This window comes from Lithobates pipiens, unplaced genomic scaffold (assembly GCF_037356315.1).
Source record: "Lithobates pipiens isolate NorthernLeopardFrog02 unplaced genomic scaffold, aLitPip1_a1.2 Scaffold_25, whole genome shotgun sequence".
Classification (NCBI taxonomy): Eukaryota; Metazoa; Chordata; class Amphibia; order Anura; family Ranidae; genus Lithobates; species Lithobates pipiens.
In genome coordinates this window covers 236,240,657-236,267,742 of record NW_027507787.1, presented here as the reverse complement: position 1 = coordinate 236,267,742, position 27,086 = coordinate 236,240,657, and the positions used below count along the sequence as shown (strand labels likewise).

The 27,086-nt window shown below is 45.4% G+C and overlaps 1 protein-coding gene across 1 annotated transcript in view; it reads left to right on the top strand.

Annotated features, from left to right (window-relative positions):
- The window catches only part of ARMH3 (armadillo like helical domain containing 3), a gene marked incomplete in the record, with an annotated part of 258,014 nt that extends 231,131 nt beyond the window's left edge, over window positions 1-26,883 (top strand). Inside the window, 2 exon segments of the mRNA XM_077455686.1 lie at window positions 23,851-23,967; window positions 25,186-26,883. Coding sequence (XP_077311812.1) covers window positions 23,851-23,967; window positions 25,186-25,278 — 210 coding nt within the window.
- Between the last annotated feature and the right edge of the window lie 203 nt (window positions 26,884-27,086).

Genomic DNA, 27,086 nt, shown 5'->3' with positions numbered 1-27,086 from the left:
TACCATGGTGTTGTGCTTTCTGTGCTTTGTTTTCCAGCGTCGGAAGGCCACAATAACTGAAGCCATGGAGGAGGAGGAGGTGTTTTTAAAGTGGGCATGTGTTTCCTGATTGCAAGGTGGAGCTACTCTCTCTCCGGGGTTGTCCTGAAAGGCTCTTAGAAATACCGTCACCGGTAAGTCTAACTGAGTCTTTTTTTTTTTTTTTTTTTTTTCAAGGCAGAGCTTTCTTTTGGTGGTATTTAATTGGCACTGGGTTTTTTCATTTTTTTTTTAAATTTGAAATTTTTCTCCTTCGCTGATGCGCGCTGGTGAGGCGTCACTGATGCGATGTCGATGAGGCGTCGCTGATGAGGCGTCACTGATGCGCGCTGATGAGGCATCACTGATGCGCGCTGATGAGGCAGCACTGCTGCGCACTGATGAGCGCCGATGAGACGGCACTGATGCATGCTGATGAGGTGCACTGATGAGATGACACTGATGCAGATGCACTGATGAGGCAGCACTGATGAGACTACACTGATGCGCACTGATGAGGCGGCACTGATGAGACTGCATTGAGGACACTGTTAGGCTGCACTGATGGACAGTGATAGGCAGCAATGACAGGCATTACTTATGGGCATTGACTGCACTGGTTGGCTGCACTGATTGGCACCACTGTTGGGGCTGCACTGATAATCAGGGCACTGATTATTAGCGTAGATGTCCCCTGTGTGGATTTGCTGGTTATCGGCTCTCCTCACACACTGTCAGAGTGAGGAGAGGAATAACTATAACTGACAAATCCTGATTGGACACAGCTGATCACATGCTAAAGAGCCGCTGTGATTGGTTCTTTACCACAACCTGTGATCAGCTGTATCCCAAGGACACAGCGATCACAGATGCCTGCGGATGCGTGCCACGGGGGGCGTGCAAAATGCACGATCACGGGAGATGCCACATGATGCCCTCTCGGCAATGTGCGACCGTGGGAAGAGGTTAAGTAGTTCCAGTCCAGGCAATTTCTGACACTTCTATCAGGGTTATTATTATACAGGATTTGCAGCAGTTTACATAGAGGGAGAGACAGTGAAATTACAATACAGTTCAATGCAGAAGAAATAGGAGGGTCCTGCTCATGGAGCTTACAATCTTAAGGGAGGTTGAGGTGGTGCAAAAGGTAATAGCTGATGCATAGGACTTGGGTACGGTTCTTGGGTAGAAGTGGGGTAGGCTTCTCTGAATATGTGTGTTTTCAGGGATCGCCTAAAGGTGGACAGGGTAGGGGCTGACCGAACATACCGGAGCAGTGAGTTCCAGAGGATGGGAGAAGCTCTGGAGAAGTCTTGAAGACGAGCATGAAAGGAGGTAACGAGGGAGCTAGAGAGCAGGAGGTCCTGGGAGGAGCGGAGGGGACGATTTGGGCGATATCTGCAGATGAGGTTGGTGATGTAGATGGGGGCAAAGTTGGGGTTAGTACCATATTTATCGGCATATAACACGCACCTTTTCCCCCCTAAAATCAGGGGGAAATTGGGGGTGCGTGTTGTACGCCGATCCCCCATTATTTTTAACCCTTTCTGCCGCTCTCTGCGGCTTCGGGGTATTTTCGGCCATTCTCGGCTATTTTCGGCCGCTCTCGACCAAGCTCATAATATTTCCTCCCCCACATGCCCCTTCCCCTGACTTCTCTTTCAAAATAAATGGCACAACTATCAGTCCGTCCCCACATGCCAGGGTGCTAGGGGTAACCTTAGACTCTGAACTGTCCTTTCAGGCCCACATCCAATCCCTGTCCAAATCATGCCGCCTTAGCCTTCGCAACATCTCTAGAATACGCCCCTTTTTAACTAATGACACCACCAAGCTTCTAATTCACTCCTTGGTCATCTCTCACCTCGACTACTGCAACTCCCTCCTCATTGGATTACCTTTACATAGACGATCCCCCCTTCAGTCCATAACGAATGCCGCTGCAAGACTCATCCATTCAGTGTCCTCCACCCCTATCTGCCAATCCCTCCACTGGCTTTCACTCACCCAATTAATAAAATTCAAAGTGCTAACAATAATTTACAAATCCATCCATAACTCTGCCCCCAACTACATCCCTAACCTAGTCCCAAAATACAAACCAAGCTGTTCTCTTCGGTCCTCCCAAGACCTCCTGCTCTCTAGCTCCCTTGTCACCTCGTCCCATGCTCACCTCCAGGATTTCTCCAGAGCTTCTCCCATCTTTTGGAACTCCTTACCCCAATCTGTCTGACTGTCCCCTAATCTATCCATCTTTAGATGATCCCTGAAAACCCTTCTCTTTAAAGAAGCCTATCCTGCAACTGTTTTATTTCCTCCATCAGCTCATCCCCCACCCGGGCAGTGCAGCTTCTCCCCTGAGCAGGCAGAGGGAGTTTGTAAGGCCGCCTGTGTTCTGTTCCGCCCCCCCCCCCACACACCGTCCCTCACAGGGATCGTGGCGGCTCCTTCCTTTCCTCCTCCTCCTTCCACCCCCCCATGCCAAACCGATCTGATGCGTGCACTTGGGAATTAACTTTTAAAGAAGAGAGGGGGCGTGGTGGGGAGAAGAAGGGCGTGGCTTAGCACGGCAGTGGCGTGGCTCAGCGTCACTTTCCTCACGCGGCACAGAAGTGCAAAGTGCAAAAGTTATAAAGCCTCTTGCCATATTTCATCTGGCTGACGGAGGGACACAGGAGCAGATTGGGGCATGTGAGTGGTGATACAGGCTTTCCCAAAGGCACATTTACACAGTATCAGGCTGAGTATTAATAGCAGCATCAATTTGCTGGACTATAGCTCAGCAGTGGGTGCTTTTTTTTTTGTCAGTACCTCTGCTTTTGTGCTTAGGACTATGCCTTCCAAAAGGGGGTATAAACACCTCAAAAAAGGGGACCAAAGGTATCACCTCCGGGCTCTGAGGACCCTAATCACGCCTCTGCAATGCCATCCTCCCTCCAAAGACCAGAGGTGGCTCGCCAGGGTGAGCCATTGGGTCTGTTAGGTGTTGCAGCTGCTTCCAACATTTCAGTCCCCGTCTGTTACTGAGGACGTTTTGTCATTAGCCTTGGGTTAGAAGAAAGGTTAGCTGCTTTAATCGCATCTTCCCAGAATGGGAGAAAACACGATAGGTCCCCTTCTCCCATCCTGGGCCCTCAAACAGAGCCTTATGCTTGTGCTGGTGCATATGCGTAGGATCTTAACGCTATGCAAAAAACTTCTGGCTGGTTTTCCTTTCCATGGTGAATGGCTGTTTGGGGATGATTTGGACAAATACATCCAAAAAATTTCAAGTGGAAAAAGTACCCCTTTACCAGTTAAGAGAAGGAGTATACGTCCTTCATTTAAGCAGGCTTCTTCTCCAGGTCCAGGGGCAACTGCATCCTAGGCAGTAGCGTCGGCCTCCATCGTCAGGTTCAAGAAGTAGACCTCAAAGTGTACGTTCTGTATGTCGCAATACTGCTAAAAATCGCAGATCACCGCGTTTACTAATAAAAAAGAAATACCATAAATCTTTCCCATAGTTTGCAGATGCTATAACTTTTGTGCAAACCTATCAATATACGCTTTCTGTGATTTTTTTTCTTTTATTTTTTTTACCAAAAATTTGTAGAAGAAAATATATTGGCTTAAACTGATGAAGAAATGTGTTTTTTAAAAACATTTTTTAGGATATTTATTATACCAAAAAGTAAAAAAAATTTGTTTTTTTTCAAAAATTGTCGCTCTTTTTCTGTGTATAGCGAAAAAAATTAAAAACGCTGAGGTGATCAAATAGCACCAAAAGAAGGTACTATTTGTGGTGAGAAAAGGATGCAAATTTCGTTTGGGTACAGCGTTGCATGACCACAATTACCAGTTAAAGCGATGCAGTGCCTAATTGTAAAAAGTGCTCTGGTCAGGAAGCGGGGTAAAACCTTGCGGGGCTGAAGTGGTTAATAGACATACTAAGAAACAACATATGCTGTAATAAATGCTTCATACCTGTAAACATTCCCCTTTGATACGACAATGTCAGAAACCATGAAATCAGACTGAGACAGAAGAACAGTTAAATCACACTTGTTTAATAATAAAAGTAAAAAGAACAAATATAGTCAAAACATAGCCAGAGTTCAGGAACCAGAAAGGATAGCCAGACAGGCAAAACGTCAGGAAGCCGGAGGTTAGTGTAGTAAAACAGCAAGCAGGATCTGGAGCCAGAAGGGATGTCAGCCAAGCAAGTCTTTTAACAGGAATGCAGGAGATAGTCTCTGTGATTTTGACCAAGGCAAAGGCAGAGATCCTCTGGACTGGACAGCTTAAGTAGGCAGGACTGACGAGCAGGATAGTCGGCCAAGCCAGAGGTCAGGGATCAATGTAGTGGAACAGCAAGCAGGATCTGGAGCCAGAAGGGATGTCAGCAAAGCAAGTCTTGAAAAGGATCACAGGAGATAGTTTCTGTGATGTTGACCAAGGTGAAGGCAGAGATCCTCTGGACAGGACTGACGAGCAGGATATCATCAACAGGTGAGTCACTGTAGAGAGATAGGAGCTGGCAATTAGCCAACAGCTGAGCAGACAGCTCAGAGAAGGGAAGGGCTGAGCCCAGCCCTGACAGACCTGTGGCTAGACAAGATTTGCTTGTTTCTCTGTATTCCTAACTTATGAACCATTTCATGTATGCTCGTTCTTATGTGTTTAACGGTCAATACATTTTTCATGGAAAAAAAAAAAAAGTAATGCCAAAATGATTGCCAAATAAACCGGCCCATAGTGGAGATTTAAGAATTGCTCTGAGCTGAGCAGTTACATTGATCCGGCCCTAATTCCCCCCCCCACACATCGAATGTTTTTCCTCTGTTTCCAATCTCTCTGCCGTGCTAATAGGCAAACTTGTGTATCTCCTACCTGCTTCTCGCTGTATATTTTGCTTCTGACAATTTCCGCTGGAAAATATTCAAACAAAAATGTAAAAACAGCAGACCCATGCAGACTTAAATCCTTTTGTGCCAAACAGAATGAAGCGAACGCGTCTCAATGTTGCAGGAAATTGCAGGAAATTGCAGGATATGTGAATCGCACTCCTCAATCCCTCTACATGAACCCGGGGAACCAAAAAAAAAACAGATCAGTAAATATTTAGTAAACCTTTCAGATATGGATTAGACTTTCAATTCCGCTGACAAAAAATAAAAAAAAAATCTCCTTGAATTGTTGATTGTTCAGCAACATTTACACGTCTGCAGCCGGATTAAAATGTAAAAGACCTGCAAATTACAAATAGCGGATGTTCTACGGATCCGAGATATGGCGGGTCACAAGGAAAAATGTGAAAATTGCATATTTTCTAAACAGTCGCTTAACGTCGATGGTGGCCATGTGTTCTGCTCCTGTCTTCAGTCGTTTTTCTGCTGTCGTGCCTTTTTTTTTTTTCATTCCCCCTAAATAGATCCATAATAGAACAGTTGTGCTCATAAGTTTACATACCCCGGCAGAATTTATGATTTCTTGACCATTTTTCAGAGAATATGAATGATAACACAAAAACTTTTCTTTCACTCATGGTTGGTGTTTGGCTGAAAACATTTATTATCGGTCAACTGTGTTTACTCTTTTTAAAGTGGAGTTGCCCCCCAAAAAATAAAACTACTTAAAAATCTTAAAAAAAATCAAAAAAAAATAATTGGCAAAAAAAAAATTTTTTACTCACCTCTAAATACCGGTTGCTAGGGGGTCCCTCGTAGTCTGCCTTCTTCATTGCCCGGGCTGGTGACATCACTTCCCCTCGCGCCGCACATTCACCTGGGACCTGTCACGTGTCCCAGGCGACTGTACGGCGTATCACGGCGCCCTGCGCCGCTCGCGCATGCGCAGTGGGTGCCCGGCTGTGAAGCCACAGCCGGGTGCCCACAGTATGCATGACGGCGCCGCGAGCGGAGCGGGGAGCGAGGGGGGGGCTTCGTTCCCCCGCATCGCTGGAACCCGGGACAGGTAAGTGTCCGATTATTAAAAGCCAGCAGCTGCAGTATTTGTAGCTGCTGACTTTTAATTTTTTTTTTAGGGGGTACCCCACTTTAAATCATAATGGCAACAGAAGCTACCCAAATGACCCCGATCAAAAGTTTACATACCCCGGTTCTTAATACCGTGTATTGCCCACTGTAACATCAATGACAGCTTGGAGACTTTTGTGGTATTTGTGGATGAGGCTCTTTATCTTCTCAGATGGTGAAGCTGCCCATTCCTCTTGGCACAAAGCCTCCAGTTCCTGGAAATTCTTGAGCTGTCTTGCATGAACGGCACGTTTGAGATCTCCCCGGAGTGGCTCAATGATATTGGAGGTCAGGAGACTGAGATGACCACTCCAGAATCTTCACTTTATTCTGCTGTAGCCAATGACAGGTGGACTTGGCCTTGTGTTTTGGATCACTGTCATGTTGGAACGACCAAGTTCGTCCCATGCGCAGCTTCCTGGCTGATGAATGCAAATGTTCCTCCAGTATTTTTTGATTACATAACACATTCATCTTGCCATCAGTTTTGACCAAATTTCCTGTGCCTTTGTAGCTCACACATCCCCAAAACATCAGCGATCCACCTCCGTGTTTCAAAGTAGGAATGGTGGACCTTTCATCATAGGCCTTGTTGACTCCTCTCCAAATGAAGCGTTTATGGTTGTGACCAAAAAGGTCAATTTTGGTCTCATCACTCCAAATGATTTTGTGCCAGAAGGTTTGAGGCTTGTCTCTGTGCTGTTTGGCGTATTGTAAGCGGGGTACTTTGTGACATTTGCGTAGTAATGGTTTTCTCCTGGCTACTCGACCATGCAGCCCATCTTTCTTCAAGTGCCTTCTTATTGTACATCTTGAAACAGCCACACCACATGTTTTCAGAGAGTCCTGTATTTCACCTGAAGTTATTTGTGGGTTTTTCTTTGCATCCCGAACTATTTTCCTGGCAGTTGTGACTGAAATTCTAGTTGGTCTACCTGACCATGGTTTGGTTTCAACAGAACCCCTCATTTTCCACTTCTTGATTAGAGTTTGAACACTACTGATTGGCATTCTCAATTCCTTGGATATCTTTTTATATCCCTTTCCTGTTTTATACAGTTCAACTACCTTTTTCCCCGCAGATCCTTTGACAATTCTTTTTGCTTTCCCCATGACTCAGAATCCAGAAACGTCAGTGCAGCACTGGATGAAAGATGCAAGGGTCTGTCAGGAGTCCAGAAACTCATTGACCTTTTATACACACACACTAATTACAAGCAAACAGATCACAGGTGAGGATGGTTACCTTTAATAGCCATTTAGACCTCTTTGTGTCAACTTGTGTGCATGTTATAAGGCCAAAATCACCAGGGTATGTAAACTTTTGATCAGGGTCATTTGGGTAATTTCTGTTGCCATTATGATATAAAAAGAGTAAACGCAGCTGATTGATAATAAATGGCTTCAGCCAAACACCAACCATGAGTGAAAAAAAAGTTTTTGTGCTATCATTCATATTCTCAGAAAAATGGCCAAGAAATCCTAAATTCTGCTGGGGTATGTAAACTTATCAGCACAACTGCAATACAATAGTCTAAAAACGGCCATAGATGGATTGAAATTTGGACATTTTCAGCAGGGACCAGACGATTTTCAATCAATGCATGGGCACTGTGGTTGTACAGCAATCACTTTATCGATCAACTTCTACACAACCAGCCTGGGTTTTACCCGCTTATCCAGAGCAGCAGGCTATAGACTGCAGCACTGATTAGTGTATTCTGGAAAGTCTCCCTGCTGTCTGAATACAGTGCATCCAGAAAGTATTCACTTTTTCCACATTTTGTTATGTTACAGCCTTATTCCAAAATAAATTAAATTCATTATTTTCCTCAAAATTCTACAAACAATCCCCCATAATGGCAAGTAGTTTGTCTGAAATCTTTGCTAAATTTGTTAAAAATAAAAAAGGAAAAAAAAATCCCATGTACGTAAGTATCACTGGCTCCTCCCGTGTACACGAGTATCGCAGGCTCCTCCCGTGTACACGAGTATCGCAGGCTCCTCCCGTGTACACGAGTATCGCAGGCTCCTCCCGTGTACACGAGTATCGCAGGCTCCTCCCGTGTACACGAGTATCGCAGGCTCCTCCCGTGTACACGAGTATCGCAGGCTCCTCCCGTGTACACGAGTATCGCAGGCTCCTCCCGTGTACACGAGTATCGCAGGCTCCTCCCGTGTACACAAGCACCGCAGGCTCCTCCCGTGTACACAAGCACCGCAGGCTCCTCCCGTGTACACAAGCACCGCAGGCTCCTCCCGTGTACACAAGCACCGCAGGCTCCTCCCACGTACACAAGTACCGCAGGCTCCTCCCGTGTACACAAGTACCGCAGGCTCCTCCCACGTACACAAGTACCGCAGGCTCCTCCCACGTACACAAGTATCACAGCCTTTGCTCAATACTTTGGTGAAGCTCGTTTGGCACCAATTACAGCCTCAAGTCTTGTTGAGTATGATGCTACAAGTTTGGCACATCTATTTTTGGGCAGTTTTTCCCATTCTTCTTTGCAGGACCTCTCAAGCGCCATCAGGTTGGATGGGGAGGGTCGGTGTACAGCCATCTTCAGATCTTTCCAGAGATGTTCAATTCGGGTTCAACTCTGGGCTCTGGCTGGGCCAGTCAAGGACATTCACAGAGTTGCCCTGTAGCCATGAGAAGTGATACAGTCCAATCATAAAACTAGTGGATCACTCCTAGGAAAATGTGAGGAATTCAGTGTTCAACATATATGAAATATACACCTTGATAGTGAATATTGTACAAAAAGGTGACCCACCCAGGTGCGTCTCCACCATATAATATGAGATGGCCGATTACCAGAGGAAGGGGACTCTAGATAATAGGAGTCATGAATGCAGTATGGTAGGATACCCATACCTATAGTGTCTATGGTAAATTACATATTTACCATAATGTCAGAGAGAAAGAAAGAGGGATGGAGGGAGAAGAAGAAATGGGATGGAGGGAGAAAGAGAGAAAGCTATAAGGAAAGAAAGAAGGATGGAGAGAGAGAAAGATAAAGAACGAGAGAAGGAAACAAAGAAAAAGGAATGGAGGGAGAAGGGAGAAAGAAAGAAGGATGAAGAAAGAGAGAAGGATGGAGGGAGAGAGAAAAAAGGAAAGAAAGAGAAATGGAGGGAGAGAGAAAGAAGGATGGAGACAGAGGGAAGAGAAAAGAAGAGCGAGAAGGAGGGAGAAAGAAAGAGGGATGAAGAAAGAAAGGAATGGGGGGGAGAGAAAGAGAATAGGATGAGAGAAGAAGAAAGAGGGATGGGGGGAGAGAGAGAGAGAGCAGAAAACAAAGAAAAAGGAATGGAGGGAGAGAGAAAGAAATAGATAAAGAAAATAAAGAAGGATAGATGGAAGAAAGGGAGCAGGAAAGAAAGAGGGATGGTGGGAGAGAGAAAGAAAGGAAACAAAGAAATAGATAAAGAAAATAAAGAAGGATAGATGGAAGAAAGGGAGCAGGAAAGAAAAAGAAAAGGAGGGAGAAAGAAAGAGATAAGGAAAGACAAAAAGAGGGATGGAAGGAGAGCGGAGGAGGGAGCGAGAAAGAAAGAGGGATGAAGAGAGAAGAAAAAAGAGGAATGGTGAGAGAGAAAGAAAGAAAGAAAGAAGGATGGATAGAGAGAAAGGGAGAGGGAGAAAGAAAGAGATAAGGAAAGAAGGATGGATGGTGGGAGAGAGAAAGAAAGAGGGAAGGAAACAAAGAAAAGGGAATGGAGGGAGAGAGAAAGGAAGAGGGATGGAGGGAGACACTTGTTAACACTGTTCTTCCTCACCTGAATCACTAACATGGCTTCACAGCAGCTCCATGCACACGGCCAATAATGGACAGCGTACCCATTGGCTGGGACAGGAAGCCCGGACAGCGCACCCATTGGCTGGGACATGAAGCCCATACAGCGTACCCATTGGCTGGGACATGAGGCCCAGACAGCGCACCCATTGGCTGCGACAGGAAGCCCGGACAGCACACCCATTGGCTGGGACGCACTGCAGCCCGCCTCCTGCTGCCTCCCCAGCCAGTAGCTTGCTGAAGTTGTCTGGTATATGCCTCCCATTCCCTTCATCACCCAGTCCTAACTCCCAGCTCACCCAGCTTACTGTGTCGACGGCTCAGGATGACACAGGGTGATGGCGGAGCGGTGGGCCTTTTTTATGGGGGATTAGACACCCCGGCCCAGTCTGGCCCTGCCTGGGACCAATCCTATTTTCCAGGATTTTACCTGGGACAGGCTCAGACTGGGACATGTGTCTGAATTCTGTAAATGTCCTGGGAAAATCCAGACTGTTGGCAACTCCATTGTCACGATCTTGCCCGAGCCTTGACCAGCTCTGTGACGTCAGCCGACAGTGGACTTCAACCCGCCGTCTGCTGAAAACTAGTTCAGAGACGTGCAGAGCAATCTGCACTCCTGTGATGCACAGAAGTAAAGCCAAACAAGCTCTGGCTGTGCTTCTCCATTAACAATGAATGGCAATGCAAGCGTGCAATGTTGCGCATGTTCAGATGCGAATGGAGCCTAAAAGAACCGAGTGTGCGCTGATCCAATCAAGCAATTCAGTTCTGCAATTATCTGGCGGTAAAAGGTTGTCCTTATGGGGAAGAACACGTGGTAAGTATGCAGAGACTCACCGACATGCTGGAAAATCTCTGCCACGTATTTATTTATTTATTTTTTATCAAAGAGAAGGTGGCAAATGTGTAATAAGGCATGCGCTTAGGCTCGGCTCGCCAAGTCGGGTTGCATTCAGATATCGGTCGGAGATCTTTTTGCCCGCTGAAGAGCGCTTTAATCTTTTATCTCTGCTGAACTCTTTAACAAAAAGAATGATGATGGAATAAAACGGCCTTGTTGTATTTTAAAAAGCAATCAAGAGCGACGCGATGCGCCTGAAGATTTAACTTTCATATTATGGCAGCCAGAGCCGGAATTTCGGATCAATCTGCATATTCACTGCTGTGATTCATAATTCAATCTCCTCGATTGCTCTCTCATGCGCATTCATGGTTATGCCTGCCATTTAACCCGCAATTATTGTCATTCAAATTTTATTCGGCTTTGGATTAGCTGAGTGTTCCGCTAATAAAATCATTTTTGTTGAACTTCACATGAATCTTATCGGTGATACATCGGCTGGGCATGGCATCGGACATTGCTGGAGCACATGTATACAACATTCCTGACACAATAACTGTGCCAGGTTGCTTGCGTCTGGGGGCGTTTATCTGTCCCTAACTGCGGGTAATCGCTTAATGCGTGATTATATCCAAACACACTATTAAATAAAGGTACAGTGTAAAAAAAAAAAATGTAATTAAAAAAATAAAATAAAAGGGAGAGTGTAAAAATGGAAAAAAAAAATTTAACAAAAATTAAGGGACAGTGTAAAAATGAAAATAAAATGCAATAAAAAAATTAAAGGGACAGTGTAAAAAAAAAAGTTATTAAAATAAGAAAACTATATAAATTGACATTTTGGACAATTTCATGCTCCCAACTTAGTGGGAACTGTTTGGGGATGGCCCCTTCCTGTTCCAACATGACTGCCCACCAGTGCACAAAGCAAGGTCCATAAAGACATGGATGAGCGAGAACACCTTTGGGATGAATTAGAACGGAGACTGTGAGCCAGGCCTTCTCGTCCAAGATCAGTGCCTGACCTCACAAATGCTCTTCTTCTGGAAGAATGGTCAAACATTCCCATAGACACCCTCCTAAACCTTGTGGACGGCCTTCCAAGAAGAGTTGAAGCTGTTATAGCGGCAAAGGGTGGGCCAACTCAATATAATACTAAGACTGTTATGTCATTAAAGTTCATGTGCTTGTAAGGACAGGTGTTCTAATACTTTTGACAATGTAGTGTGTGTGTGTGTGTGTGTGTGTGTGTGTGTGTATATATAATATGATTATATGATTTAGTCCTGAAGAAGGGCGAGTTAATTCCCCTGAAACATGTTGGCTTGATGTGCATGTAAACATTTTCTATAAAACATTTTATGAACCCTACATCAAGAGTTGTGTTTTTCTGGACACCGGATGCTCCTTCATCTCCATCCAAGTCTTCTTGCTGAAACAACCACAAGGCTGTACAAAAAAAAAGGTAGCAACCCAAGCCCCCAATGGGCCCACCACTACCATCCAGCGGCAGGCACAACCCTCTGGAAGCGATCCCTTCCTCACTGCCCACACAGCCACCTTCCTACTACTAGTGATCGATCCTGTCCGTTCAGCATGGTCTCCAGCCCAAACCATATAGCATGGGTGCTCAAGCCTGTGGCCCTCCAGCTGTTGCGGAAGTCCAATGAGGCATTGAAAGGCTGACAGGTACAAGCCTGACTCCCAAAGGCAGGGGACTTGTAGATCAGAAACAGCTGGAGGGCCACAGGTTAAGCACCCTTGCCATATAGCATCTGCAGATGGAAGTTCATCCCTTTGATGTGCAGATGAATGAAACCGAGTAGCTGCAAAAGTAAGAATGTTTCTTTATAGTTCTCTATTCTGTGTCTAAACAGTGTTGATAATCATGGATTCAGCAACTCCCGGTTCAATTTTCAACACTGGGAATTGCAAGGAGGGTGGGTGGGATCCAATAGAGGGGTCGACGGAATGGACATTGTACACACGTACGGTGTACTATGAGGAAGTTCTTTTGGGCATGTGTAGCACGTCCACCTTCCTCAACTGCTGAAAAAAGTGTTCACCAAACACATTGGAATCTATCTTGGAATATGACAACTGGAGCATATGAACATTGATTCTGGTTGATATAGTATAGAATAGTTTTTATTTAGTACGGTTGATGAATGGGGATGATTTTTTGTGAATATTGTGCTTATGAGACTCTTTAACACTGGGTCGTGTTCTGTACCCCTTGGCCTTGTGGTGAAGCATTGAGACTGATATAAGATCTTCCTTCTCTCTGGCACTTTGCTCATTAGAATGCAGATCATCGCCTTTGCCTTGCCTGTTAGGAGGATCTGGAGAATAAGAGCAATATGTTTCACCCCATAAAGCCCAGACTGGAACCGCTCCCCGGACTCCGTATAACACAACAGCGGGACTGACTAACGAGCAATCATGGTTTTGTGGCCGTGCATTGCGACTTTAAAAACATTCATCTGCGTTTTGCTGGTTAGAAGCCGATTGGAATTCATCCAGCGTCGCAGAAATTCTTGTTAGCAATCTGATTTCCTTCACGTTTTGTTTTTCTTCATTATCTGCTGAACAAAGTAGACCGAGCCGGGCTTCTCCCAAACCTTTCATTTTTATTATTGATCCTTTTCTGCCTGAATGGCCACACCTCTTCCCCAGTCACAGAGCTTAATGGGAATTGGATGTGTTTTTCAATTCTTCCGTGTTTGTTTGTCTGCGTGGGCGGGTGTTGGCGGTTATACCTGGGGGAGGCAGCCATTTTGAAAAGCCGTAAAAATTGCAACATCATCATAAATGATGATGGCGACATCATCAAGTTCATGTAGAAACCACAAATGGAAAGAATTATTTCCCAACATCATAGGTAGCAGTCAGGTCTGTTCTATAGATACAAACATTTCTGTTCGGTCCTTCAATGAGGCTTCTAATCCACTTTCTGACCATTTTCTTAAATTGCAAGCTGCCTGGCTTTCTCCAGAATCAGCCAGCTGATAAAAAATACACAGCAAATTAAGTCATAAAGAAGTCAAATCTCTTGACCTACATAGTGAAATTATTGAAACCATTGGCTAAGCATGACATCCACAGTTGACTCTCTTAATCCTCTGGAGATCAGCCCACCTCTTTATCCTTCTGCACATTGGCCTTCTCTTTTACCCTCTGATCCTCACTCTCTTTTTCTATTATTATAACTCTAGTTCTCACCCTCCGTCTTTTTTATTCCTTTATTTCTAAGGCTCTGAGTCTTGGTCTTCACCTCTTTATACCTCTGGACCACTGCCTCCATCTCTTTATACCTCTGGACCACTGCCTCCATCTCTTTATACCTCTGGACCACAGCCTCCATCTATTTATACCTCTGGACCACAGCCTCAGTCTTAGTCTCAAACTTTTCATCCCTCTAGACCAGTTATCCTCAAACTACAGCCCTCCATCTGTTGCGAAACTACACATCCCATGATGAGGCATTGTAAAACTCTGATATTCACAGACATGACTAGGCATGATGGGAATTGTAGTTCCTGAACAACTGGAGGGACATAGTTTGAAGACCCATGCTCTAGACCCCAGCCTCCATCTCCTTATCCCTCTAGTCCTCACCCTCAGAATCTTAGTCCCAATCTTGTTATCCCTCTGGACCCCATCTTCCATCTCTTTATACCTCTAGTTCCCACCATAAGAGCTTTAGAAGTTGATTTACTAAAGGCAAATATACTGTACTGTGCACTACAAATACACCTGCTCTAGATTTGAGTGGAAGATCTGAAATGAGGGGAAGCTCTGCTGATTTCTGTCATCCAGTCATGTGCAAGCAAAAATGCTGTCTTTTTATTTTCCTTGCATGTCACCCTCAGATCTACAGTGACTGCATTTCCAATTGCACTTGTAGTGCACAGTGGATTAGCCTTTAGTAAACCGACCCCATAGTCTCAATATTTTTTAGCCCTCTGGACCCAAGCCTCCATCTCCTTATACCTCTAGTTCTCACCCTCAGAGTCTTATGCCGCGTACACACGACCGCACTTTCTGGCAGACTAGGTCTGATGGTCTTCCCGACTGACTTTACAGTGGATTTCCGACGGACTTCCAAACGAACGGACTTGGCCACACACGAACAGACTAAGTCCATTTGAAAGTCCATTCATTTTGAATGGGATGATGTACGACGGGACTAAAAAAGGAAGTTCAATAGCCAATGGCTTCCCTTGCGTCGTATTTGGTCCGCCGGACCAGCATACAGACAAATGGTTTTCCCGATAGGAATTGAGTCTGTCGGACAGATTTGAAACATGTTCTATTTCTAGGTGCTTCGGATTTTTTAAATGAAAAACCATAGGATCAGCCCACACATGATCGGATTGTGCGACGGACTGATTCCGTCAGACCTAGTCTGCCGGAAAGTCCTTGTTATCCTCAGGACTCCAGCCTCCATCTCTTTATACCTCTAGATCCCACCCACAGAGCCTTTGTCTCAAACTTTTTATCCCTCTGGACCCTAGCCTCCATCACGTTATACCTCTATACCCCATCCTCCCTTTATGTATCCCTCTGGATCCCATTATTCATCTCTTTACCCACTATTCCTCATCCTCAGCATCTTAGTCTTATTCTATTAATCCCTCTTGACCACCCAACCTTTATCCCTTTATCCCACTACTCCTCACCCTCAAAGCCTTAGTCTCAATCTCTTTGTCCCTCTGGACCCCAGCCACCATCTCTTTATCCAAAATGGGCAGAGAGTGAGGAAAGATATCCTCAAAAATATAGGGTCTGTACCATCAAGAAAAGAGGTGGGAAAACACAGCGGAGTACTCCTAAGATACGCTCTATTGAAAAATGCACACAAATAAACAATTGGTAAACATTCACAAAAGATGGCAAAAAAAGTTTAAAATGTCAACATTGTTTCTAAAAACACACTCCCAGGATGCCAGCCATGCCACTTCCATCCATACAAGACTCTAAACAGGTAAGTGAAGATGACACATGAGAAGGGGGTCTAGAGGAGTCCTGGGAAACCTACGGGGCACATGCAACTGAATGCTGTGTGTCTACCTTGGGGACATCCAGGCCCGCTGTATACCCTGTGTCTCCAGCATTGGTAAAATCTATACCGAACCAGCAATTATGTACATCTTATCCTGACAGTATAACTTAACAGATGACACCTACAAACGGGTGTAAAGGGATCCTGGGAAACCCACAGGGCACCTGCAGCTGAATGCTGGGAAGCTCCTTGAAGACATCCAGGCCCACTATATTCCCTGTGTCATCACTATTCAGTGCAAAAGAGGACGTCCGTGGCGGACCAGAATACATACACAGCAGTGAACGTTGTATCCAAGTTCTGAGTTCCTGTGGTATTGACCAATTCAAAGCCACTGCTGTCTAGACAATGGGCAGCAACATAAGGGTTCAAAACCAAAATGGAGTGGATTTAAAGTCAAGATATATGGCATAGGGATGAATGATGAAAATGGTAGTTGGGCTATCCAAGTGTGGTCACTGAGTATCAAGGGGCATCTCCAGGCTATTCACATAAATTTGTGACACGGCCTGTGATCACATCACTGCTGGTGTCGCCCCAGTCTGCGAGGAGGCCCTCACTCAGATGCACAGGGCACCAACAATACTCCTCTTCAACGAGGAGGTAGAACTCGCATGTTGTTGAACTGGAGTGTGCGGGGCGCTACACCAACGCGTTTCCTGAATCCTTGCAGGATTTAAATGTAATTTTTGTATGTGTGCGCTGTAATCTTTTGTTCTGTTTGTATGGTCTTATAGCAGCACCATCTTTAATGCGATGCATTTTTTAGGGTGTGCCTACCCCCAAGTCTTTATTAGTCCCAATCTTGTTATCCCTCTGGACCCCAGCCTGCATCTCTTTATCCCTCTAGTCCTCATCCTTAGCATCTTAGTAGTCTCAATCTCTCTCTATCTCTCTGGACTACAGCCTCCATATCTTTATACCTCTATACCCCATCTTCCCTTTCTTTATCCCTCAGAATCCCATTATCCATCTCTTTATTCTTCTGTAACCCTGTTTGTCCGCCTTGACCTCAGCCTACATCTCCTTATCCCTCTAGATATCAGCCTTTGCCTTTTTATTCCTCTGGACCCCAGCCTCAATTTCGTTATCCCTCTGGACCCCAGCATCCCTTTATTTATCCCTCTAGATCCCAGCCTTCATCTCTTTATTCTTCTGGACCCCAGCCTCTGTTTTTATCCATCTGGACCCAGCCTTTGTCTCTCTATTCTTTTGGGCTCCAGCCTTTGTCTCTTCAGCCTTCTGACCTCCAGCCTACATCCCTTTATACGACTGGATATCAGCCTTTGTCTTTTTATCCCTCTAGACCCCAACCTCCATCTCTTTAGCCCTCTGAACTCTAGTCGCCATCTCTTTAGCTCTCGGGATCTCAACCACCCTTTTTTTTTTTTTTTAATCCCCCTGGAACCCCAACCCTTATATTTGTATCTCTTTGGAGCCCAGCCTTTATCTCGTTATCCCTCTAAACCCCAACCTCCATCTCTTTAGCCCTCTGGACCTCAAGCTCCATCTCCATGTTCCCCTAGACCCCAGCCTCCATCTCAATGTCCCTCTGGATCCCAGACTCTTTTTATCCCTTACCTTTTTCTTTATGAATTTCATCTGACTACCAGTAGTACTCCTGTCCAGGGTGTTAAAGTTGAAAACAATTACACCAATTAACATGGCTTCCGATAAATCCAGCCTCTTTATGTAGTAACACGGAGCTGTGACTGATTCACTGGTCTTCTATCACTATATTAACCTGCAATCACCGTTGGAAAGTCATATGTCAGTGAGTGGAGACAGACATGCCAATGTGATGTAGCGGGTCCTCTCTCTGTCCTGGAATTATTCCATCCCCAATAATTACATTTATCTGTTAATGGACACAGGAAACCTTTTGTAAAGATGACCGTCATTATTTTTGAAGCCGAGATCGTTCTGAATGACTCAAGTGCTGCAAGTAGCCTCTTTAAATTCCCGTGAAAATGACGGATGATGATTGGTTGCTGTGGAGAGCCACTTAATCCTAAACACCATTTTTATATAAGATTTATCAAATTTTCATAGACTATAAATAAAAGTCCCTACAAGTATGCTGAACCAACCTAAATGTTTTTGTGATCTCCATAAAGATACTACCCACTTGAAGACCAAGCCTTTTTCTGGCACTTTTTGTTGTTTTTTGTTTGTTGTTTAGTAAAAATCTGAATATTTTTTTGCCTATAAGATTACTTAAAACCCCCAAACATTTTATATATATATATATATATATATATATATATATATATATAATTTGTTTATTTTTTTAGCAGAGAACCCTTTTTTAATTCACATGGAACACTTACACTTTAATGAATTTTAATGCATAAAATATAAAAGATGATGTTACGCCAAGTAAATAGATACCTAACATGTCAGGCTTTAAAATTGCACATGCTCGTGGGCGACAAACTACGCTACATTAAAAATAGTTTTACAGGTTACCAGTTTAGAGTTACAGAGAAGTTCTAGCGCTAGAATTATTGCTCTCGCTCTAACTTTCCGGGGGACACATTGGTTACGGGACCAGCATGCTTTCGCCCCTCTAACCCAGACCAGACTGGATCACATATATGTACGTGATCCAGCCTGCCTGTTCTGGGCCGCCCGCAGTAAATATACTCTGGGGGCGGTCAGCAAGTGGTTAAAAGCGGGGGGGACAGATTGGAACCAGATATTTTTACACATGCTCTGCCGTTTCAGTGTGATGATGCTGCAAGATGAAAAGGAACTGAACTCTGGCCAGTATTGCTTGTGGGGCCCCTTGTCGCTGATATTTCTCCATTACTGACTTACCAAGCCTTGTTCTGCACTGAGACTTGGTAGAGGCAGGGCTTTGCTTCCTCATCTCAGAGCCTCCAGCAAGAAGAACAATAGCCGTACAGTATTGACATCACCAACTATCAATCCAAACCTCCTGAGATTAACAGTCATAAGTAGTACAGTGCCTTAGAACTCAGATATACGACTATGAGGCTGTAGGTACAGGATTACCTAGGCCAGTGATGGCGAACCTTGGCACCCCAGATGTTTTGGAACTACATTTCCCATGATTCTCATGCACTCTGCAGTGTAGTTGAGCATCATGGGAAATGTAGTTCCAAAACATCAGGGGGGCCAAGGTTCGCCATCACTGACCTAGGCACACTTGCACACCAAAAAGTGCAATGCTATATTCTAGAAGGAATTCCAGACAAAAGGTTTCAGGCTCATGCATGGGCACAGTTTACATTTTGTAGATGTTCTAGATCAGGGGTGTTAAACTCATTTTCATCATGGGCCGCATCAGCGGTATGGTTACCCTCAAAGAGCCACGTGTATCTGGGTTGTGCTACGTACTGGGTGCAGAGTTTAGGCTTAGGCTACGTCCAAGGTGCAGAGTTCAGAATTGTTCTACGTATTGAGTGCAGAGTTAAAGAGTACATCAGGATTATGCTATGTACAGAGTGTAGGGTTCAGGAGTGCGCTGCGTACAGAGGGCTGAGTTCAGGGGTACGCTACGTACAAAGTGCAGGGTTCAGGGGTGCACTACGTAAAGAGTGCAAGGTTTAGGAGTGCTATATACAGTGAACAGTCCAGGTGGGCGCTACATACGGAGTGCAGGATTCAAGAGTACGCTACGTACGGAGTTAAGGGGTGTGGTGCATAGAGTACAGTGTTTAAGGATGCGCTATGTACAGAGTTCAGGGGTGCAATGCATACAAAGTGCAGGGTTTAGGGGTGCGCTACATACAGAGTGCAAGGTTCAGGAGTGCACTGCATACAGAGTGCAGGGTTGAAGAATGCAGGGTCCAGAGGTGTGCTACATGCAGAGTGCAGGGTTCAGGGGTGCGCTACATACAGAGTGCAGGGTTCAGGGGTGCGCTACATATAGAGGGCGGAGTTCAATGTTGCGCTACATACAGAGTCCAGTGTTTAGGAGTGTGCTACGTACAGAGTGCAGGGTTCAAGAATGTGCTACATACAGAGTGCAGGGTTCAGGGGTGCACGACGTACAGAGTGCAGTGTTTAAGAGTATGCTACATACAGAATGCAAAGTTCAGGAGTGCGCTGTGTACAGAGTGCAGGGTTTAGGGGTGCGCTATACGCAATGTGCAACATCTCATTTCCACCCCTCCCCCTGAGTTCAGACCCCTGCCCAATCCCCCACCTCTGCACACAACTTCTTTTACAGCCCTCACCGCCTCCCCCCCCCCAAAGCAAACTTCACACTTGTACTACCTGATGTAAGATAGCATTTACAAGAATGCCTCTCTTCATGGCTACTATTGGGTGCAGCAATCTCTCAAATGCCTGCCCTCAGGATGCAGCTGATGCATATAGATTAGAAGAACACACAGCCATCGGAGCCGTTGGGTACCTCTACCACTGACAGGCTATGCCAAGCCAAATGCATATGCACTCAGCTACACACAGAGACGGTGGCACTGGGAAGACTAAGCAGGAGAGAAGCAGGAAGTGTGTACTCCTGTAGCCAAGGAGCCCTTTTCCGTGAAAGCAGATGGTGAGAAAAGGAGGTGGTAGCCGCTGTGCAGGCCACATGACAAGGCCTGGTGGGCCAGATTTGGCTTGCGGGCCTTGTGTTTGCCACCTGTATTCCAGATGTTCCTGTTACATAACAAATCTTCACATTTTGAAATCATGCCCACTTTTAAAATAACGCATACACAGGAACACCTCGGGTCACTCTGGGATCCATTGTGGAGTGTCTGCACATTTGTGTGGCCCAGCCAACTGCCTCGTGGGATTTCTACATAGCTCATCCCTGGAGGCAGATAGCGGGATTTGCGGTTTTCCAACAAGGTGGCCCCTCATGCATTCTCTCCACCTAGGCTACGTTTAAATTGGCTGCGTTTACAACATAATATCTGGGTGGACCATAGTGGGATGTACCAACTGCAGGTTATTATATCTTCCAAGGCTCCAATGATAAGGTCTTTCCTATGGAGTCCCCCTGTTTGCCCATTGAGAAGGAGTCAGTTAGCCACTGACTGGTATGAGATCTTCCAATGCAACTCAACATCACGAAGACTTTGTCATTGTCACAATGCTGCAGTACACTGTAGAAGAAGCAATAAATGTGCAAAACCTGACATGTTGTCGATTTGCGGGTCATTTGTTTCTTGATGGCATTTCTCGCTTAAGGCAACAAAAAAAAATGCATAGTTTTTAATGCCCCCCAAAAAAACTTTAGCCATTGGCTGATTTGGACATGAAAGATATACCAGTTACTTTGTGTGGGAAGTCCTTTACTCGTAGTAATTATTGCTGTCTGCTCTATACGGTCCTCTGTGCAGATGAATGACTCAGGTTTAATGTATTTTCTAACAGCGCGGTAATGGGAATCCTCTAAACATATTACTTACACTGCAGTGTTTGCAGGCCGTGCCGTTTTGTAGACAGGTTGCAGAATGTCTCGCCATACTTTCACGTGGAGCCATCCACCCAATCGTGACCAGAAAGTCATTGACGCTTAAATGCCCAGACCAATTTTAGCGTTGCCAGTGGGCATCATTTAAAGCGTAAGTGTAGGAAAAGCAAAAATTACATCTATGCATCGTTACAACTACCAGGGTCATAAAGGTTGCCCCTTTGACCGAGCCCTGGCATTCCTCCACCGTGGGGTCTGGGAGCCTCAAGACGTCAGGAAGAGGCCATTGCAGAACATGTGAAAGGTTGCACTTATAACCAGGCCCTTGCATTCCTCCTCCATTGGGGTGCGAGCCTCAAGACAACAAGAAGAGGCCGGTCCAGAACATGTGAAAGGTTGCACTTTTGACCTGGCCCTGGCATTCCTCCGCCGTGAGGTTGGGGAGCCTCAAGATGACAGGAAGAGGCCATGTCAGAACTTGTGAAAGGGTCCAGCTGCGGGACCATAAGCCTGTTCACACTGCTGCAACCCCAAAGTTGTGTAACTTGCTTGCCACTTTTGTGATTTAACATTGCAGTCTGTGGCACTCAAATCACAGAAAAGTAGTGCAGGAAACTTTTATTTTGTTGCTGTAACTTGAGTTGCATTGATTAAGATGGAACCCGCTGAAATCAATGTGTTTTGACTTTATGGGGGAGATTTACTAAAACTGGAATGCAGAGAATCTGGTGCATAGTAACCAATCGGCTTCCAGGTTTTATTGTCATAGCTTAATTGAACGTGCTAAAGTTAGCAGCTGATTGGCTACCATGCACAGCTGCACCAGTTTTAGTAAATCTCCCCTATGAGTCGCAAGTCGCATGATAAGTCACAGTAGTGTGATCCGGGGCTTATAAAGGGCCCTGGCATCTGTGGGAAGGGCCCCAGGCTCAGAGGGTAAGACCCCTGGACCGATAGGGCCCTGGCAGTCAGGGGGGCCCTTCATGGTTTCTTGCACCAGGAGCCCTGCAGGTTCTCGTTATGTCTCTGCATCTATGATGTAGTTTGTCAATAATATTAACCCCTTCCCACTCAGCTGCAGCATCCCATTAATAGGGGCTTTATGCCTGGAGCTAGCAAGGCTTGGCCGATCACACGGTCACTGGATCAGGAGCCGGTCTTGCCAACTACCAATCATTAGCAGAGATAAAGAGTTGGCTTTGACAGGCCTCTCACTGTGTTGAAGGCGCACAGTGAGCACACTCTCAGTACAGAAAGCTCTGTTGCTCGTAGATGCATATATGCAGTGTGTGAGCAATAAAGCCCACCCTTTGCCACCGCACATATGCGTTATGTGGGCAGCAAAAGGTTAACTCAACAGTTTTGGTTTTTTTGAGCCTCCCCTTAGCCTTGGTTCACACCTATACATGTGCTGCGGCCCATGTTTGCGTGGGCACAGCAGCCCTATCACTTGATTGGCTGGGAAGGCAGAAAGCCGGCGGTGTTAAGTTTCCCCCGGGGAGTGGCCCCCAGGGGCTGCTCTGACTATCACTATGGGTTTGGGACCCCATTGTGAGAAAAGGCACTCTGGCCACAACCCCACAATGTTTTTTTTTGTTTGTTTGTTTTTTAATGCGTATCACCTCATGGGTTAGGTCTTTTGGCAGAGATCAGGGCAGTTTTTTGTTACCGTTATGGCACCCTTTTTTTTTTTCTTTTTTTTTTCTCCACGTGTGTCACTTGCAATTATATGTGTGTTTTATATTCACTCAAGGATGGTAGGGTGTGGGTCTCTGAGCCTACCGCCTACCCTAAAGTCTGGAGAAAGGCTGCATGGCCCTTAGGTTCCTTCCTCCCCTGCTCTGGGGGTCTCTGTTTGGGAGAGCCCCTCACCCAATACTCGTCGGTCAGGTTCGGCTGACCATTAGCAGCGAACTTTGCTAGGTGGACCTGAGTCCAATCAATTACAAAATGGCAGCACTCAACCACATGGATCTACCGAGGTTGGAATCATTGGTACTCAGGCACAAGTTTCTCCACACTCTTCTAAATGATCCATCCAACACCATAACTGAACCTAAAAAGCACAAAAAAATGCACTTAGGATGTGTCAAATTGTCCCCTCTCGAAGGGAAATGATCCTTCTCTGACCCTCGGGGGCACAAGACTCCTGGCAGGTACAAGGCACACTCAGCTCCACTCAACAGAGTATACCTGGAAACTCGTGGCATCTATAAACCTAAATCTTTATTAACTAGATGGTAAAATCAAGTGAGAAGCAGACTGAGTGAAAAACGTAGCTTTGAGAAAGACTGTATAGCCGAAAAGCGTAAGCCTGGTTTTCCACTAGATTTTACCTTATGGTCAATAAAGGTTTGTTTATGGATACCACAGAGTTGGCGGCTCTACTCTGTTGGGTGGACCTGAGTCTGCCTTGCCCCCAGCATGTGTCTTGCTCCCTGGAGAAGAGAAGAATTATTTCTCCTCAGGAGGGGGCCATTTGACATCAGATTCACTTTTTTGTGGGGTTTTTTGGCACCGCAGGCTCGGAAAAAGAAAAAAAAATGACCACATTACCCACCTTACTAGTGCTGTTGTTACACTAGAGTAGTCCTTAAATATGCCAAAGTACACCCTCATTACTGGATCACCACACTCTCTGCAGTACAAGATGAATACTACTTCATGCATCTGATTGAAGGGACCACATCTTTGTATTTTCTCTTTACCAGGTATTGGAAGTTGTACGATCCAACTACGACACACTGACGCTAAAACTGCAGGATGGCCTTGACCAGTATGAGAGATACTCTGAGCAACACAAGGAAGCCGCCTTTTTCAAGGAGCTGGTAAGTAATTTAAAGTTTGTCTAAATCAAGAGAGTAAGAGGCCTCTTTGTAGAAGACCTTGGGTCAGGGAGGGTAAAACGCCATTGCCTAGTCTTTTTAGGGAGTGCCAACTGTGAAAGGTCCACAGCTATGAGGTCATGTAATATGAATTCCATTTATTTCAACTGGTTTTTGAGGTTGTAGCTGAAGGTTTCTTCCATGAGTAGCAGCATCCTCTGTTTTGCTCTAGGTAAGTCAGCATATTGTCGTGTGATTAGCAAGTTACCACGATAGTCCACCCCTTTCTTCCCGATGATGCTTACCTTTCCCGCACTCCCATCACTGCTCTGTTGAACTAATGGAGCCCCGATTACAAAGCCAGTGCCATGCCGGAGTTCCTTGTGATCGTGCAAAGCAGTTGGCTGCTTGGGTGCCAAGCAGTCCGCTACGTGAGGAAGAGGAGAAGATCGCTTTCCCCAGCCCCCATACCCAGAAGTACCAGAAATTTACAAGGGCTTCAGCAGGCAAACAGAGTAGCAGTAAAGTACGGTGAAGGTATCTGCAGCCGGATGGTGTTTTCTGTTTCAATGTTTTTAATAAAGTTTTTTTTAGCCAAAACAATAAAGTTGGGCAGTCTTAGGATAGTAAGGTTGCATAGTAATCCCACATCGAAGGTGGAAAATAAAGTCAAAACCAATAGCTCAAGAAGACAAAGATATTTTATAACATATGTTCTTTAAGAACAGCAGTATGTAGCCATTATATACCATGCCCGCTGGTGAGACATACCAGGGCTACATCTAGGAACCCCCTCCTTCCATAACAGCCACTCAGTTTTAACAGGAAATAAACTCGAGATTGCCATCTGTGATAAGTAAAGGGGTACCATGTCATCACCCAACAAACAGAAGGAGAACTAATAAGGGGAAAAGGTAGAGAAAGGGACAAATAAAAGGTAGAAGCCGAAGCCTGTCCAAAGACCCTCCTTTTTGCCACCATGTCCATCGTGTAGTCAAAGGTTGATGGTAACTAATCCAGGTACCCCAAACCCCTCAAACCTTAAGACAGTATCTTTCGAAATACCGACTAACTTTTCATTGATCATTATCCAGATCAATTTACGTTTCATCCTCGCCAGTTCTACCACCTGGCTTTTCCAAGCAGTTGCTATTGTGATTTCGGTAGCCAAGTGGAATGTTCTCTGCGTAGTTTGGTCCAATTCTGCATTTCTTTTTTTAGGTTCGATCAATAAGTATCAACGTACGAAAAAACCTTGCCTTCAACACGCTGAGCCAAGAGACGCTACTGAAAGAGTTCTCCACCATCTCCTGAGACAAGCTCGGTGACACCGACGCCTGCCTACCATCAATGAAGACCCTTCCAAACTCTGGCCCACCTCGCTGTGTGTCTGGAACCATGTCTGCTCCTTTAAGTGTTGGCATGATCAAGCAGTATCGTCATCCCACTGGAGTTTACCCCCCTACCCTCCTCCCGCTTTCAACTGCCAGTCTGCAGCAGCTGGAGGATTTAAAGAAGCAAGGGGCCTAATGGGTCATAAGATTGTTTTTCAGTTGAAACACAGCCGTTATAAAAAAAAAAAAAAAAAAAAAAATGGGGCTGATTTAGGAAAAGTGGAGTAGAGAAAACTGCACGCTAGATTGGTGCCACTGCCCAGTTCAGGTTTCTACCACCAGGAAATGGAATTTAATTGTCCCATGTAACAGGTCTATATTTGCCCAGCTTTTCCTAGATCAGTCCCAATGTAATATCTTTCTGATTAAAAAAAGATTTAAAAAAAAAAACTGATGCAGTACATCTCTTGAATAAATTGCACCTTTCCCTGCGTTTTATCCCTTTTTAAAATCTTAGAAGTACAGAAAGATACCTGTTGACCTACGAGAAATCCAGTGAGCTCCCAACTTCCTGATTGGGCTGACAACAACGTGCCCTTGCTGCACTGAAATACCAACCAGCGTTGTCGGCCCCGCTTGCAGGCTAGAGAACCCAGCCTATCTCCCACCCCTCTCCATAGACATGCATTGATCTTTTTCTCAGCAAAACAGTGCTGCTGCCTTGACTTCCAAGAGCCCCCCCCCCCCTCACTGTGTATTGGTAGATATAGTTTTGGGGGCATGCCTTTCTCAGCAGGTACTAGCCCGGCAGCAGATGCCCCTGCAAGGCATTTTACTAACCTATTCATACATTGATTTCCAAGAGACTTCCCCCCCCCCCCACTGTGTATTGATAAAAGGCTCTTGGGAGATGTAGTTATGGAGGCGTGTCTATGTTAATAGGAACTGACCCTGCAGTATTGGCTGCCCCTGCAAAGCATTTTACTAATCAATGCTTTCCCAGAGCCTGCCCCCCGCACTGTCTATTGGTAAAAGGCTCTTGGGAGATATAGTTATGGGGGCATGTCTTTGTTAATAGGAACTGATCCTGCAGCATTGGCTAGCCCTGCAAGGTTTTTTTCAAACCTGGCGATAATGTTACAGAGAATAATGAAAACTACAGGTTCAATGGTAAACAAATAATACAATGATGGGATGTGGTCAAGAGAGGGGGGCGGGGAGGTTTAGGGGTATATTGGTGATGCCTGGACATGTGTATCTATACATAATTTTTTATTTTTTTAAAGTGGTTGTAAACCCATTAAAGTGACTAGCCTCAGGTGATACACAGAGATGAAAGAAATCCTCCTTTTACCTTGTTTACCTGCAGTTCTCTCTCTACAGCCATTCAAAGTCCAGAATTTATAAAACATTTCTTAGCTTGCAGAAGGCAGGGGGCACAGCATAGAGCAGGGAGCTGAGTATAATTTGAGACCCGAGTGGAGTGAAGACACACACCTTGCTCTACACCAGGGGTCTCAAACTTTTGGCACTCCAGCTGTTGCAAAACTACAAATCCCATCAGACCTCTGCCTGTGGAAGTCATGATTGTAACTGTCAGCCTTTCTCAGCTCCAGATGACCGGGGTGGGTGGTGATCCGATATCCCACACACTGCACAGCCTAGAGCAGGGAGCTGAGTGTCACCTGGGACCTGAGTGGGAGGAAAGGATACAGCTGCCTCTATAAAGCCTCCTAGCGCTACCGGGATTGCTTGGTGTCGGCATAGACTTCCAGCCCTCTCTCCTCT